The sequence below is a fragment of the Abrus precatorius genome, unplaced genomic scaffold (genome assembly GCF_003935025.1).
Source record: "Abrus precatorius isolate BTA unplaced genomic scaffold, Abrus_2018 Scaffold8, whole genome shotgun sequence".
Lineage (NCBI taxonomy): Eukaryota > Viridiplantae > Streptophyta > Magnoliopsida > Fabales > Fabaceae > Abrus > Abrus precatorius.
In genome coordinates, this window is record NW_020874428.1 from 3,420,299 (window position 1) to 3,435,861 (window position 15,563).

Genomic DNA, 15,563 nt, shown 5'->3' on the forward strand with positions numbered 1-15,563 from the left:
ATGTGGAAATTACTTGTTTCTATTATTAGTAATATTTTTAGTAAATAATGTATATATTAAAAAGTAATGTAAACATAAATAATCATTTTACCTAAAAAGATTCGTGCCAGCCCAATCCGGGGATAAAACTAAGTGGATCAAAAAGAAACGGAAAGCAAACGCAATGTTTATATAAAAATTATAAATATAAATTAAATATAAAAAGTATAATTAATAGTATTTAAATAAATATAAATTTATGATCATTCAAACGTAAACTTAAATACATATAATAGAAAAGGATAAAATATAAGTGAGAGATAAAAAGAATTATACATAGTATTATATTATATAAATAATATCAATTCTTAGTAATTTAAATAACAAAAATGATTAATGAAAAAAAGGGTACTGGCAGTTTTTTTATATGCAAAATGAATAGGAAATTAGTGATGTCTTTTTGTCACTCTCAGCAATAATAATAATAATAATAATAATAATTTTACGCATCTTTAATGTTTGAGAATTTAGTTTATCTTAATTTGGTTTACTTTTGATTATTGTTGGATCTTGTCATTTTTATTGTTAATTAATGGTAGGATTCAATCATTTCTAATAGGATAGAAATACTCCGTGTAACAATGTCACAAATTCTTGTGAATCAGGCATCAAAATTAGCTGACAGTGTTTTGATACCAATTCTGCAGTATGAAATCCCGAGTTTTGCTGTGAAGAAGAATACTGAAATATGTTGACTTTCACACTGAGAAACTTGACATTGGCCAAATTGAATAAACTTTAATAGGAGAAAAAAAAAAGGGAATAAATTATTTTAATTTATAAAAAAATTATTATTATTTTTCTTTAGAAGTTCATTCAAACTTAATCTTTGCCACACATGTTATATTATTTGCTTCTTTCTAATTCCAGGAATCAAATTGAGTTTTGCTAAAAGAATATTTACCATATTCTAAACCAGTAAAATTCAAGCTATTTTGCTTCTATAATTGTCGGTAATAAATGGAATTAAAATCATAAAAGCTTAGACACTATGAAAACCGAACAAAATTTAATTGGACAAGTGAAGAGGCAGTAGCAACTATCTAATTACAATATTTTTGTCTACATGCCTATTTGTTTATGTTTATATTGTTAGATTATTATTATTATAGATTGATAATCAATTATTTATAATTTATAATATCAATTATTATTTAATTATATTTTTATTATTAACCAATTAATGGATAATATTACTTTGGGTTATATTTTTAATAAACCGTAATGGGTTAGGTTATAAAATAAGCTCATTGAGAAGTCTTTGGTCTCGTCTGGGAAGTCAATTATATGTTATCCCATCAGGCACTAACTTAGACACATGATCACTTTTGTAACTTCCTAGACAGAGAGCAGAACAATCTCATCTCTTGCAATTATCTTCTCATCTTTTCGTATATCAGATATACATCAAATTTGAGATGGATGAAGGATTAGTTTCGGGTATGTAATCTTAAACCAAAAACTAATTTAATGCATTTTATAATTCGTATCTTGAATTGCTCATTATTTAAAATTTCAACAATTAGTATTAGAGCCAGATTAAGAAATGAATTATAGTTGCTTCTATGTATTCTGTAATTTGTTTGAAACCCTAACCAAAAGTTTCTCTTCAATTCTTAATAATGGAATAGTATGAAAAATTGATTTGAGTTTTTTTTATGAACATAAACATAGTCATAATCCCTTTCAAATAAGAGATATAAAATTTCTACGAACTTAATTTGGAGATCTGTGCCTTTCGCTAATAATGAATTTTTTGTCGGATTTAATTCAGGTAATTAAAATTTTTTACGTCGATATTGAATCTTGCTTCCATTGAAGATAAATTTTTCTTTCCGCTAAAACCCTTTAACAAAATTTAGAATGTTATTAATATCAATTAGTACAGAAAAAAAAATTGAAAAATGCACTATTACCACCTGTCCATAAATCTTAAAGCAATCATTGGTTTTATCAGCATATAAAGAAATGTCGTGGGTAAGAATCTTCATAAACATTAATGTTATGTCAACTAAAGACGTAAAAATATAAAAGTTCATAAAATAAAAATAAAATTAAAATAGAAATAAAATCCAAGTGGAATAATATGTTGTTGCTATATAGAATCCTATGTTCTAGCGAGTGACTCTCCCGAAAATTTTATGCATGGGATTGATGCAATTACTTGCATTAGACTTGTCTTGATATTGATACAATATTTCTTTACGCTATTTCAAAGTAATTATCATTAGCTCCCGTTCCTACGAGACTTTCTTTAATCCGAATGAATTCTAATCCTTTTATAATTATCCAATTCACATCTTCTATTAATTTGATATTTTTTTTAGATTTTAAAATACTGCAAATATTTATTATTAATTAATTAAAATTTTAAATTAATTAATTTATGTTGTATTCTTAGCATTTGGGTTTGTAATTTTGTGCATGATATACATCATGTATCTGACATTAGTATGTTATGTAATCTCCCTATTAGCATGTTGCACAAGAAATTTAATTTGTTGAATCCCTATATGTATTAAAGCATGCCTATTGATGTTAATTAATGTACACTTTTACGGCATCACAAATTTTTCATGATATTTAGACATGATAATTACTGTCATTTTGTGTGATTCTAGTCCACCTATCGTGGATTACAATTATACAAAATATATTTAAAATATATGATTTATCTCATTATAAATTTAATGGTGCATTATTAATAATTATATCCTATCGATATATTATCATTGATGTGATTGATATGTAAATACAATGCATTTCTATTTTACTTGTTTCAATTATTTTCTAATATCCCATCGATGTTAGTTTTCTAGTGTCATAAGCTTGTGTGTTATATTGTTATAAAATTTCTTATTTATCATAGTTCGGGACCCTTAGGCAGGACTATAATAATTGAGAAATTTTATTGTTAAGACATATTCTGGTTGTGAATACAGGATCATTTAACTCTCTTTTGCAAGACTAATTGTGCATATTAAATGATTCCTTATCTTGTTTGATTCCAGCCTCTTTGCCTATGCAATTGACTTCGGTCAAAACACTAAATGGGACAAACTATGAGGATTGGAAAGATTCATTGGATCTCTACCTTGCTATCACCAACATAGACTTAGCTCTAAGAGAAAATGAGCCTCCAGCTCTCACTGCTGAATCCACTGCTACCCAAAAGACCTCTCGAGAGAAGTGAGAACACTCTAATAGGGTCTGTCTCATGGTCAAGAAGTATATCATGGAGAAGTCTATCAGGCAGAGTATCCAAGAAAGCAATAATGCTAAAGATTTTTCTGAAATCTGTTGGGGATAAATTTCAAACCTATGACAAAGCAATAAAGGGTCAGTACTTGTCTTTACTTGAGAAGACCATGTATGATGGTGTCAGTGGAGTACGTGAGCATATGATGAAACAGGTCCATTATTATAACAAACTGAAAGTATTGAAAGTGGATCTTGGTGATGACTATTTAATTTGGAAGATTATGGATTCTCTCCCCTCTCAGTTTGACATGTTAAAGACATCCTACCATGCATATAAGCAGTTAGAATGGAAGGTAGATGACGTGATTGCCATTGTCACTCAAGAAGACGAAAATATGAAAAAGACCAAGTCTCACACTATTCAATTTGCTACTTCCTCTCCTGGTGCTAAGAATAAGACAAAAGGAGATTATAAGGGAAAGTCTTGTTTTGAAACTCATGTTGAGAGAAATAAAAAAGGGAAAGCACCTGTCAACTTGGGACCCAAGAAGAATTCCTTTAAAGGGAGCTGCAAATACTGCAAGAAGTATGGTCACAAGGTGGATGATTATTTTTTCCTGAAGAAGAAACTTGAGAAGCAAGGTATACCTCTAGCTCTAGCATGTTTTGAATCTAATACCATTGATATTCCTTCCCATTCTTGGTGGCTAGACTCAGGTGTCACTATTCATGTTGTGAATTCTTTACAGGGATTCATAAGCCTGAGGAAGCCAAATGATGCAGAATCCAAGATTATCATGGGAAATAGAGCTAGAGCAACTGTGCAAGACATAGGAGTAGTTTCTTTATGTTTACCTTATGGACATGTTTGGGTATTAAAGGATGTTGTTTATGTACTTTCCATTAGAAGAAATTTGATTTCAGTTTCTGCCTTAGATAAAGACACTTATTCTTTTACTTTTAGTAACGAAAAACTAGTTATTTTTTTCAATTCCATTGTTGTCGCTTTTGGAGTTATGTGTGATGAGCTATATATGTTAACCTTGAGTAACATGATTGCTAATTTTGTTATTGCACAAAAATGTGGTAGGATTGATGACAACTCTTCTATGTTATGGCATAGATGTCTAGGGCATATTTCTAAGCCTTGGATGCAAAGATTAATCAAAGAAGGCATTCTTCATAATCTAGAATTTTTTGATTTTGACACTTGTATTAATTGCATTAAAGGCAAGTTCTTTGCCAAAGTCAGAAATAAAACTTCTGGCAAGTGTGATGATGTGTTACAGTTGATTCACACTGATATGTGTGGGCCTATGACACCTGCTACTTTGGGTGGATATAGGTACTTTATCACATTTATTGATGATTTCTCCAAGTTTGGATGGATAGAACTCCTTCAGGAGAAATCTAGATCTCTAAATGTCTTTGAATCTTTTAAAGTTGTTGTTGAATTGAAAACGAGAAAAAAGATCAAAAATGTAAGGTCTGATAAAGGAGGAGAATATTATGGAAGACACAATGAAATAGGTAGAAACCCTGGACCTTTTGTAAGATACCTTGAAGAATGTGGCATTGAAGCCCAATATACTATGTCAGGTACACCTGAGCAAAATGGAGTTGCAGAGAGAAGGAATAGGACACTTCTTGACATGGTGAGATGTATGTTGAGCCATTCCTCCCTACTAGTCTTTCTTTGGGGAGATGCCTTAAGAACTATTGTGTACATTCTCAATCAAGTACCCAGTAAATCTATACCTAAGACTCCTTATGAGCTCATGACTGGAAAGAAGCCGACCTTGAAGCATATACATGTATAGGGTTGTAAAGCAAAGATAAGACCTTATAATCCTCAGTTGAAGAAGCTTGATCAAAAACTATCAGTGGTTTTTTCATTGGCTATTGCATTAGTTCTCGTGATAGTAGATTCTATTGTCCTTCTCACTCTACTCAAGTTATTGAATCCGATCATGTTGTATTCTTTGAAGATGTCTTGGATAGTGGGAGTCAAACAACACAGCCAATCATCCTTAGGGAGGACAGGGTTACAATTCCTATGCCATCAATATGAAGATATAGTAGCTCCTTTCATGAATGAACAGGAACAAGATGACCTTGTTGAAAAGGTTCTTTTGAGAAGATCTCAAAGAGCGTGCAGGTCTTTAATACCTGATGATTACATTGTTTATCTCCAAAAACATGAATTCAATTTCAATGATGTTGATGATCCTATTTCTTTTGGAGAGGTCATCTCTTGCTCTCATGCTTCTGATTGGCTAAATGTCATGCATGATGAATTAGCCTTTATGACACACAATGGTGTTTGGAATCTTGTTGAGTTACCAATTGATTGCAAACCAATTGGATGCAAATGGGTCTTTAAGACCAAACGTAATCCAGATGGTGAAATTGAAATGTACAAAGCCAGACTAGTAGCCAAAGGCTATAGTTAGGAAGAGGGCATTGACTATAAAGAAACTTTCTCACCAGTATCTACTAAAGATGCTTTCCGAGTTGTTATGGCTTTGGTGGCACACTTTGATTTAGAACTTCACCAGATGGATGTGAAAACAACATTCTTGAATGGAGATTTACATAAAGATGTCTATATGGTTCAGCCTGATAGCTTTGCTGAAATTGGCAAAGAACACTTAGTTTGCAAACTTAAGAAATCCATTTATGGATTAAAGCAAGCATCTAGACAATGGTACTTAAAATTTGATCAGGTGGTCAATTCCCTTGGTTTCAAGGAAAATGCTTCAAATCAATGTGTTTATCTGAAAACTAGTGGGAGAAATTTCATCATTCTTGTGCTTTATGTTAATAATATTCTTTTGGCAAGTAGTTGTGTTAAACTTTTGACTGAGACAAAGTCGATGTTGACTAATCACTTTGATATGAAGGACCTAGTTAATGCCTCTGTTGTTCTAGGCATACAAATTTATCGTGATAGGTCACGTGGTGTCCTTGGATTGTCTTAGAGAGGATACATTGATAGAATCCTCAAACGGTTTAACATGCATTCTTGTTCCCCATGTGTTGCACCTGTTCAAAAGGAGGACAAACTTTCTAGATCTCAATGTCCTCAAAATGATAATGAAAGAGCTGAAATGAAGAAAGTCTCATATGCTTCCGTTATTGGCAGTTTAACGTATGCTCAAGATTACACTCGTCCTGACATTGCTTTTGCTGTCAATGCTTTAGGAAGATACTTGAGCGACCCAGGTTTGGGTCATTGAGAGTCGCAAAGAAGGTGATAAGGTACTTGTAGGGCACAAAAGATCACATGTTGACCTATAAGAAGTCTGATCAACTTCAGGTCATTGGTTATTCTGATTCTAATTTTGCAGGTTGTCCTGATGATCAAAAATCTACATCCGACTGTATCTTCATGATGGTAGGAGGAGCTATTTCTTGGAAGAGTGTGAAACAAACTCTTACAGCTACCTCTACCATGGAAGCAGAGTATATCGCTTGCTACTTGCTAAGCCATGTAGCTCAAGAACTTGATTTCTGAACTCTAAGTCATTGAGAGTATATCTTGGTCACTTGTGCTATATTGCGATAATTTTGCCATTGTACACTTCTCTCAAAATAACAAAAGCTCCTCTCATACAAAGCACTTTGACATAAAATATTTGTTTGTTAGAGATAAGGTTTCAAAATTTCAGACTAAGATTGTGCACATCTCCACAGAGAAGATGTTGGCTAATCTACTAACCAAAGGCTTAAATGTTGGAATCTTCAAAAGTCATGTAGCCCACATAGGTGTAGTTGAATCTTTTGATATTTTAGGTTAGTAAGAGTCTGAATTTTTTTTCTTTTACTTTAATCATTGTGAGGTATGTTTGAGACGACGTCATTTTATTGTCATATCTCATATATAGCATTTCTAAATACTTGGACTATTTTTTGGAATTGTATTTTAAATTGAATAAAATGTTATACATTTCTTTATATTCATCATCTTTCATATAAAGTCTAAGTACGTGACACATATATGATATCTCAATCAAATATTTTATTTATACTTTTATAACTTATATTTTCTGCAGTTTTAGTCAAATAATGTTCATATAATAATATATTGATATGATTATTTGTTTATTTTTATATTCATATAATGTACATGCTTATTTGTTTATGTTTATATTTTCTATGTCTTATGCAACAATATCTAAAAATATTATAAGTTTCATGTTGCTAGTGCTTTTGATTTATGTGTGTAAAGTATTAACTTTTCATTAGATAAACTATTTAATTGAATTGTTTTGAGTAAAATTATGATTATCAAATGTTGTGAAATATATTTAAAAAATTTTAACATGTGCAAAAATATTTTTTTAAATGTGTTTCTTAATTAGTAAAATTTTTGTCTTCTATTCAATTATATAATAAATAAAATTCATCCTTTTATTTAAACAGTTGAAATCACTTTTTTAAAACGAAAAACTATTTTAATAAGTGTAGTCAAATACAAAATTACTTCTACCTTTAAAAGCTTTGATAAAAAAATAATACAATTAAAAAATATTTTTTGACAAAAAAATTAAATAACTTAAGATTAAATTGACAGATATTTTTAAAACAATCTATTTCTAATAGTTTTAAAGATTAAATTTTTTTACTCGAATTGGCTGGGGATTAATATACGAGAATCGAGTTTACGAACATAGAAAAAAAAAAAAAAAACCAAAGATATGGAACTGACAAAACGGGACGTCATTTAATCTCTCTTCTTGAGCTATCCGTTCTGAAATCGATAACAACTAACAAAACCCTCCCCCAGAGAATCAGAATCAGAATCAGTGGGGAAGAAGAATCCGGTGGAGCAATCGGAATAGTAGTAGTAGAAGATGTCGACGGTGTATGTTCTAGAACCACCGACCAAGGGGAAGGTGGTCGTGAACACCACGCGCGGCCCTTTGGACATTGAACTCTGGCCGAAAGAGGCTCCTAAAGCGGTGAGGAACTTCGTGCAACTCTGCCTCGAAGGCTATTACAACAACACCATCTTCCACCGCATCATCAAAGACTTCCTCATCCAAGGTGGCGACCCCACCGCCTCCGGCACCGGTACCCTAAACGTTCTCTAATTCGCTTATTCCCCACGCGTTCTAATTCATCACTTTCTCTTCCGTAAACTTACTCAATCACAAATCGTTTTGTTTTGTTTTGTACTGTTGTAGGAGGTGAAAGCATTTATGGCGGCGTTTTCGCTGATGAGTTTCATTCGCGTTTGAAATTCAAGCACAGAGGATTAGTTGCAATGGCCAATACTGGATCTCCGAATTCCAATGGAAGCCAGTTTTTCGTTACTCTTGATCGCTGTGACTGGCTCGATCGCAAGCACACGATTTTTGGAAAGGTAAAGAATCGAAATGCAATTATGCTGTAGCGAAACTTTTTTTTTTTTTTTTTTTGGTTTCGGTAATTTGTTAGGGTTTTATACTTTGATTGATTGTTCTCACTTTTATTTGACTTCAGGTGACGGGAGATACAATGTATAACCTTTTGAGGTTGGGTGAAGTCGAAACTGATAAGAATGACCGGCCTTTGGATCCGGCTCCGAAGATATTATCAGTTGAGGTAGGTTGTGAATTGTGATTTTGATTTACTTTCACATGAAAATTGTTGAAGTTTGTGTTCAGTTATTGGAAATTTAAGTTTCCTAATATCTTCTTAATGTATTGGTTGTAGGTGTTATGGAATCCATTTGAAGATATTATTCCGAGAACACTTCAGAAAACTCAGATTGAAGCTAAACCTGATACGGAGAGTAAAGAGTCGAAGAAGAAAGGTGTAAAGTAAGTTCAGCCTCCTACTGAAAAAATGTCTTCTTAGAACTTGATGCTGTGGTTTCTGTCGCAAATGTTTACTCTTCAAGCAGCATGATCCTTTTTTTGTTTTTGTTAATTCAAATTGCAGAAAATTGAACTTGCTTTCGTTTGGGGAGGAAGCTGAAGAGGAGGAAAAGGAATTGGCATCAGTGAAGCAAAAAATTAAGAGCAGTCACGATGTCTTGAATGATCCTCGTCTTCTAAAGGAAGAAACACTTGATAATGAAGTGGTAATAAGGCCTTTCTTACGGTTTTTCTTCTGATTCCCAAATACTTTGTACTAATTGCAATTTTTATTACTTTAATGTATTAATAATTTGTAGCTGCTGTTTTTGGCTTAAAGTTCCAAGAGTCACAGTATTACATAGTCATTCGATAATTTCACAAATTTCATGTTTAGATGAAAATCTAACAACATAAAAGTATTACATCAAATGGCCACACATCATATAAGCTTGTTGTATTGATTTTGCAGAGTTCATCTGATGGTAAATCAACAAGAGATTTACAGCTATCTGTAAGGGATGCACTTAACTCAAAGAAAGAAGAGCCTCAAAAAGATTCAGAAGCTGGTGACATGGCTCATCTTGATTCCAGTGATGATGGTGATGAAGCAGATTTTGATGCAAGAATGCGCAGGCAAATACTCAAAAAGCGGAAGGAATTGGGTGATCACCCTCCCAAACCGAAGTTGCGAACTGGTACAACAAATCTTCTTCCGTATTATATATTGTAGCTAGCAAAATTTCAAATTCTCAACCTCTGATCTTGGAAGTGTTTCTGCTTCTGCCCATGCAAATTTTGACGATCTTATAACTGACATTTTGCTATCAGAGTACTGTCGACTTCCATTTTTATTCCCTCTATATCCCCAACAGAAGATAAATCTGTTAGCAATTATTAAGCTCTCTTCCTACATCCAAAAGCCGGCTGAAAATTTTAAAACTGAACAAAATAATGAGTTGTTTTTGAAGTATCAACATTATGGTATCAAACTCTCATTCTTTTGTAATGAATGTTGCACCTGTACAAATACGAGAAAGTACTAAGTATTAATAATGAACCTTCTGAAATAGAATTAGAAATTGTTCAAGGCAATAAGTGAGGTAGAATAAAGTTAAAGAAATGACATCTGGCACCTGTAAAATGGAATAAAAAAATAATACATGTATAGCAGAAAAACATTATTCTTAACAAATAATAAAATGATTAGAAGATAATACTGTTGAGTCACCTACTATAGGAACATTTAATTGGGATCCCTGTAACTGCTTATGGTATATGGATATTTATGCTGAGTGTAAATTTTATAATTCCATTTTACTTTCTCAACACACTAGGTGAATGTTTACTATGTTTTGCATTTACAAGAGCAAATGAAAGTGACAACATGCAAAAATAAGAACCATTAATTTTAATTGTCATTGTGATAATGAATTAAGGATTAGAGGGATTTAGCATGTATTTTTAACGTACAAATCTATGGCAGGAGTTTGTCTTACTGGTGAATGCTCTAATCATTAAACTTATCAACACTTTAACTGTTGATTCCTTTGAACAGTTTATAATATCCCTCTCTCACGATCTTCAACTTATCATTTTCATAAGCAGGAAGGTCTAGTCCAGAGAACCAGGATGCATCAGCGACTAGGTAAAAATATCAGTATTTGAAATTTTGTTATGTCTTTCATATTTAGAACTTGAATATCTTTTACCAGTTGCCACAAGAGTGTCAATGTGGACATTTGAATGGTGGTGGTTTATAATATGGTAAAAAGCAAATTAAGCACTTTAAATTGTATAATATTGACAGTGCAACAAGAATGATCTATGATTATGCTCCTTACTGGTAGACTGTGGCCATTGCTTTCTCCATGTTTCCCTACTGGCATAGTGGGGAATGAAGCTATTTGAACTTGTAGCCAAGGATGACAAGATAGAGACAAGCATTTGATGGTTGCGCTTGGCTGTATTATATCACATTTAGTTCTCATGAGGAAGCCTGTGAATTGAAAACATGTTGCGCTTGCCTGTTTTTTCTTAATCTCATACAAGTATAATATTTCCCAAAATAGGCTTGTATTTCCTTCTCCAAAGTTCCAGAATATGTGTAGATTTTAATCAACGTCAAATATTTCTTGCATATAGAAATCCATCTGCTATTTGATATTTCTCCTTAAAGAAGAGGTTCCTAATTCATGGACCTGAGAAATCCACAATAGTTCAGTCATGTCTTGATTCTGTTGTGGAACTTGAAAGTTGCTACTGCAGTGCTGCATGTGTTTTTCCTTATTTAACTGAAGGACAAGCATCCTCTTTCAATATATCTGCCAAAGAAATATTTTAAAGTGGCTTCTTGTTGGACTTTTACCACCTATGAAGTTTGCTTGCTTGAATTTCCAAATGAAGAGTTTATATTTATAGCATTTCCTGCGCAAGTGAGCCTTGTTTTGTTGCTTTTACAATTACACAAGTGGTTTGTAATAACCAACTAAAACTTAAGTAAATTGTTGAATGTCTTCTTGCCAGGTCTAATGCTGTAAGTGATGAGGATCAACCAAAGGTGGAGAAATTGTCCTTGAAGAAAAAGGGAGTAGGATCTGAAGCAAGAGCTGAACGAATGGCTAATGCTGATGCAGATTTGCAGCTACTGAATGAAGCTGAGAGAGGAAGACAATTGCAGAAGCAGAAGAAACGCAGACTTCAAGGGCGTGAAAATGATGTATGTTATATTTTTTGGTTTATATGTTTTATTTTCTTTTTTCTTATACCATACTCCATTTGTGTTATTTCTTTTGGCTAGTGTTCTAGATTGTTCTAGACTATTAATTAATGCAATCAACTGTGAGTGATAGCTTGACTGATAATCTGATCTGATATGAGTGAGAAATGTTAAGAGCTGTTGAATGGAAATTTCTGGATAAATGAAGAAATGATTGACAGTTAATTGAACTTCTGTTGATGTGTCAAAACAATGCTCCATGGGCTTTTCCATTTTGTGAGAATGGCATATTACCGTGTGTTTTGGGGAAAAGATGATACTTATTGAATTTTACTGCTTGGGAGTGATGTTCTTCTAAAACAATATCTACCTAGAATTTGAGTAGGGTGTAGGGAATAGTATCAGTAAGTATAAAGCTGAAAAACTTTCAGATTAGGGGGTTAATGATTTGCTTCTAAATTTATGGGTATTTTTGGGATAATATGTATGTCTATTTTCAATTTATATTCTTGTGTAACGTTTTTCCTTTTGCATCTCTGAATTTAGGTTCTGGCCAAACTTGAAAAATTTAAGAATTCTTTATCAGCGAAGGCCACATCCACAGCTGGTGAATCTGAAAATGTTAATAATGAGGAATTGTCTGACTGGAGAGATGTTACGTTAAAATTTGCCCCCGAGTCTGGCAAGGTGAGTTTTCTCTATGCATTCCATCTCAATGGGGCTGTATAGCTTGGAGATATGAAATTGTTTTATTTTTCCATCGGAAACATCAGTGTGCCTTACCCATCTTCTATTCTCATTGGAAAAACTCTGAAAAACAATGCAGAAAATCTATGAACTGATATGCTGATATGTACTAATTTTGTAATTTGAAACAATTGCTTTCTGAAGTCTAACCGCATAAGTCAGTCCTTTACCACTGCCTTAAATTTTGTATGTAATTTTCTGGTAATATGCAGGATCGCATGTCTCGCACTGAGGACCCAAATGACTATGTTGTGCATGATCCTCTTTTGGAGAAGGGGAAAGAGAAGTTTAATAGGATGCTAGCCAAACAAAAGAGACGAGAACGAGAGTGGGCTGGAAGATCCCTTACTTGAGCTTGCATGTGGCAGCATGGTTATGTAAATACACAAAGCTAATTGGTTTTGGGCTGACCGGCACCACTGGGAAAGGAAACTTAATCCAAGAGAAACAGAGGAAGTTATTGCATGGAGGAGTTTAGCAGACTTGGCTGGCAAGGACACTCTGATATTGTTGAGTAAGATGTGGGGTTACTGTGCCAAGTGTTAATCTATGCTGCATTTTGCAAATTCTCTACCTCGAGTTAAAGCAAAGTGATGAGGATCTCATGGAAGGACCACACTCGATGTGCCCTCGCGAAAGGACATTCTTTGACTTGGTTCGTATTTTTGTTTCGCTTTTAACAGATGTATTGTGTAGCTTTAACACAACGAGTAGGACGGATGTTGTACTATTGTGGAACTTGGTTAAATAACGGTCTCTGTAGTTGAAAAAGTTACTCTGACGACAATTTTTGTTCGTTTGGTTGGAGCTTCGGGGATGTGTGTGTGTGGAGATTTCCATCGGAATTTGATTTTCTTTTTTTTTTAAATCTTAATTTTAAGCATTAAATGTGGTATGATTTTATTTTAAAAGAATAATTTATTATTATATTTTCTTGATAAAATCTTGTTACTTTTAATTGTTTAAAATTGGATTTAAAGGTTGATGTTGACATGTTTTTAAGGAACTAAGCTGAATTATTTATGTAAGCACGATCCATCATAGGTATTCAAATCGACAGATAATGTGTAAAGCTAGCGTGCGCATTAAAATGAACATCTGTAAAAATGTGTTTTTCTGTGTCTACTGATGATGTGAGTGCTGAAGAAAAAATCGAATAATTATTTAAAACTCACTCCAAAGTTATGATTAAAATTATTGATGAATCACAAAATAAGATGTGGATGATACACCTAAGCTTGACTCTTGTATACACATGTCGCTCAGTTCCGTTGTTGCCATCTCCTGATTAGTCAGTCTTCGTCTAATGTGCCTTTCGTTTACACAGAGATGTCACCTTTGGGTTTCGGACTTTGGGTTTTACAGTTACTGGGACTATCAGATGGAGACCGGTGATAGTGTTCGGAGGTGAAATTGGAATCTTGCTATGGTGTTGTCGGCAGTCAGTGCATTGGCAGCATGAAGGTCCTACGGTGCTCCAACAGTAAGGTAATGGTTTAACGGATTGATTTAAATAGAAAATTTTCAAACTCTAAAGACCAAGTTACAAACTAATATAATGGGAGAATAAATTTTAAAAAATATATCAAATAATATATGAAGTCCAAATTAATTGAAGCTTTTAAAAATCTGAGCTAATATTTTATGGGATCTTTATGGCTTTTGCGTGTTGAAAAAGACTCGGGTAATTTGCCATTTATCCTCATAACTTTTTGGACCTAATTTTAAAATTTCAATTCCATGGATATGGTGCTAATTGATCAAATTAGGGTTAATTTGGAAAGTATTTCTTTTGGTTGGGGTTTTTTCGCCTTGCTTATACTAAATCTTTCTTTTGATCACATAGCCTAAGGCCATAATCTACATGGCACCAAACGTGGAGTGAATTTATGTTAAATAGCATTTTACATGGGTTGCTGCAAATAATGAATGATTACCTAATGAATATGTTCCATAATCCCCGTTCATGGTTGCGTGTGAGCGTGAGAATGGTAGGGTGTGAGAATGACAGAGAAAAGGAAAAGCAATAATGAGAAGGTGAGATGGGTTGCAATGGTGAGAAAGAGAATGAGATTGGATAGGGGGGTGAAGAGGAGGGGGAGGCATTAGGGTTTGGAACGTCTACCACATGATATTATCCTATGAAATGTCCCTAGTCCATATGGTGCCCCACGGGATATTGTCCTGTAAAGACCTCACATTTTGATTTGAGAGGCATTACTCCAAATATACGTTCAATAAATCTATATCATGATTAAAGAAATAAATGTGAAAACCATCCTTAAAATTTGAGATTTTTTTAGTGTCTAAACTTATCCTTTAAATATGTGATTTTGATATTTTATTTTTTTATTTGGTCTATTATGAAATTATTGCATGTCTGTTTTTTTATTAGACCACGTTAATTTCAGAAATCAAAACTAAAATTTCACAAAAAGGAACCAAAGCAGAAAGTATTCAAAGTCAAGAGACCAATTTCATATTTATGTCTAAAAAAATTAAAGTCCTTAAAAAATTAATTAAAAATATTAAAGATATCTTATGAAATGTTTATAACTAAAAAAGTGATAAATCATTTTGCATTTGCATCCGGTAAATACTTTTTTAATATTTTAAATTTTATTTTTTAATTAATATCTTTAAGTTGTTAGTTAGTATTTGTAAAAAGAAATTAATACAACTTTTTCTGTTTTAAAAACAGTTTTTTATTTTTAAAAACAAAAAATATTTTTAAAATAGAAATTAAACATGTTCTTGATTTTCAAATGACACCAGAGGACAGGTTGGTGAATTAGCCCAATACCGAAACCCAGGCAGTGTGAGTGAGAGACATGTTTCTTGGGGAAGACAGGAAATTTTCTTATATTATATACTATGAAAAAAAAACCTATAAAACTTAGAAGGGTTGTTAAGATTTTTCGTCAACCATTAATTTGCTTTTACACTTAACCCAGAATATTTCAAACACCTTTTTGGTCATGAAATAAGGCTTTTATGACGAGACTTTTTATTTG

General features: G+C 32.8%; 1 protein-coding gene across 3 annotated transcripts; it reads left to right on the top strand.

The window, feature by feature from the left end:
* The first annotated feature begins 7,880 nt into the window (after window positions 1-7,880).
* On the top strand, window positions 7,881-14,839 carry LOC113846404 (peptidyl-prolyl cis-trans isomerase CYP57). 3 transcript variants are annotated; one of them, XR_003501677.1, is made up of 11 exons: window positions 7,881-8,316; window positions 8,430-8,608; window positions 8,728-8,829; window positions 8,941-9,047; window positions 9,169-9,310; window positions 9,556-9,781; window positions 10,692-10,731; window positions 11,610-11,802; window positions 12,349-12,489; window positions 12,762-13,204; window positions 13,877-14,839. XR_003501677.1 is itself a non-coding variant. In XM_027474617.1 (10 exons), exons 1-10 carry the CDS (start codon window positions 8,097-8,099, stop codon window positions 12,900-12,902), a joined length of 1,494 nt encoding a protein of 497 aa, XP_027330418.1. In that variant the 5' UTR covers window positions 7,881-8,096; the 3' UTR covers window positions 12,903-13,359. The 3 variants fall into 3 exon arrangements, 2 of the variants coding, with proteins under 2 accessions (XP_027330418.1, XP_027330419.1); XM_027474617.1 differs by lacking the exon at window positions 13,877-14,839 and having other exon boundaries at window positions 10,689-10,731; window positions 12,762-13,359; XM_027474618.1 differs by lacking the exon at window positions 13,877-14,839 and having other exon boundaries at window positions 12,762-13,320.
* Window positions 14,840-15,563: the final 724 nt, after the last annotated feature.

Bases quoted from the DNA above. Each gene is read 5' to 3' on its own strand.
- LOC113846404 (XM_027474617.1), top strand. From the start codon at position 8,097: ATGTCGACGGTGTATGTTCTAGAACCACCGACCAAGGGGAAGGTGGTC. The intron at 9,311-9,555 runs GTAATAAGGCCT...TTGATTTTGCAG, and splicing joins AAACACTTGATAATGAAGTG to AGTTCATCTGATGGTAAATC. The intron at 11,803-12,348 runs GTATGTTATATT...CTCTGAATTTAG, and splicing joins TTCAAGGGCGTGAAAATGAT to GTTCTGGCCAAACTTGAAAA.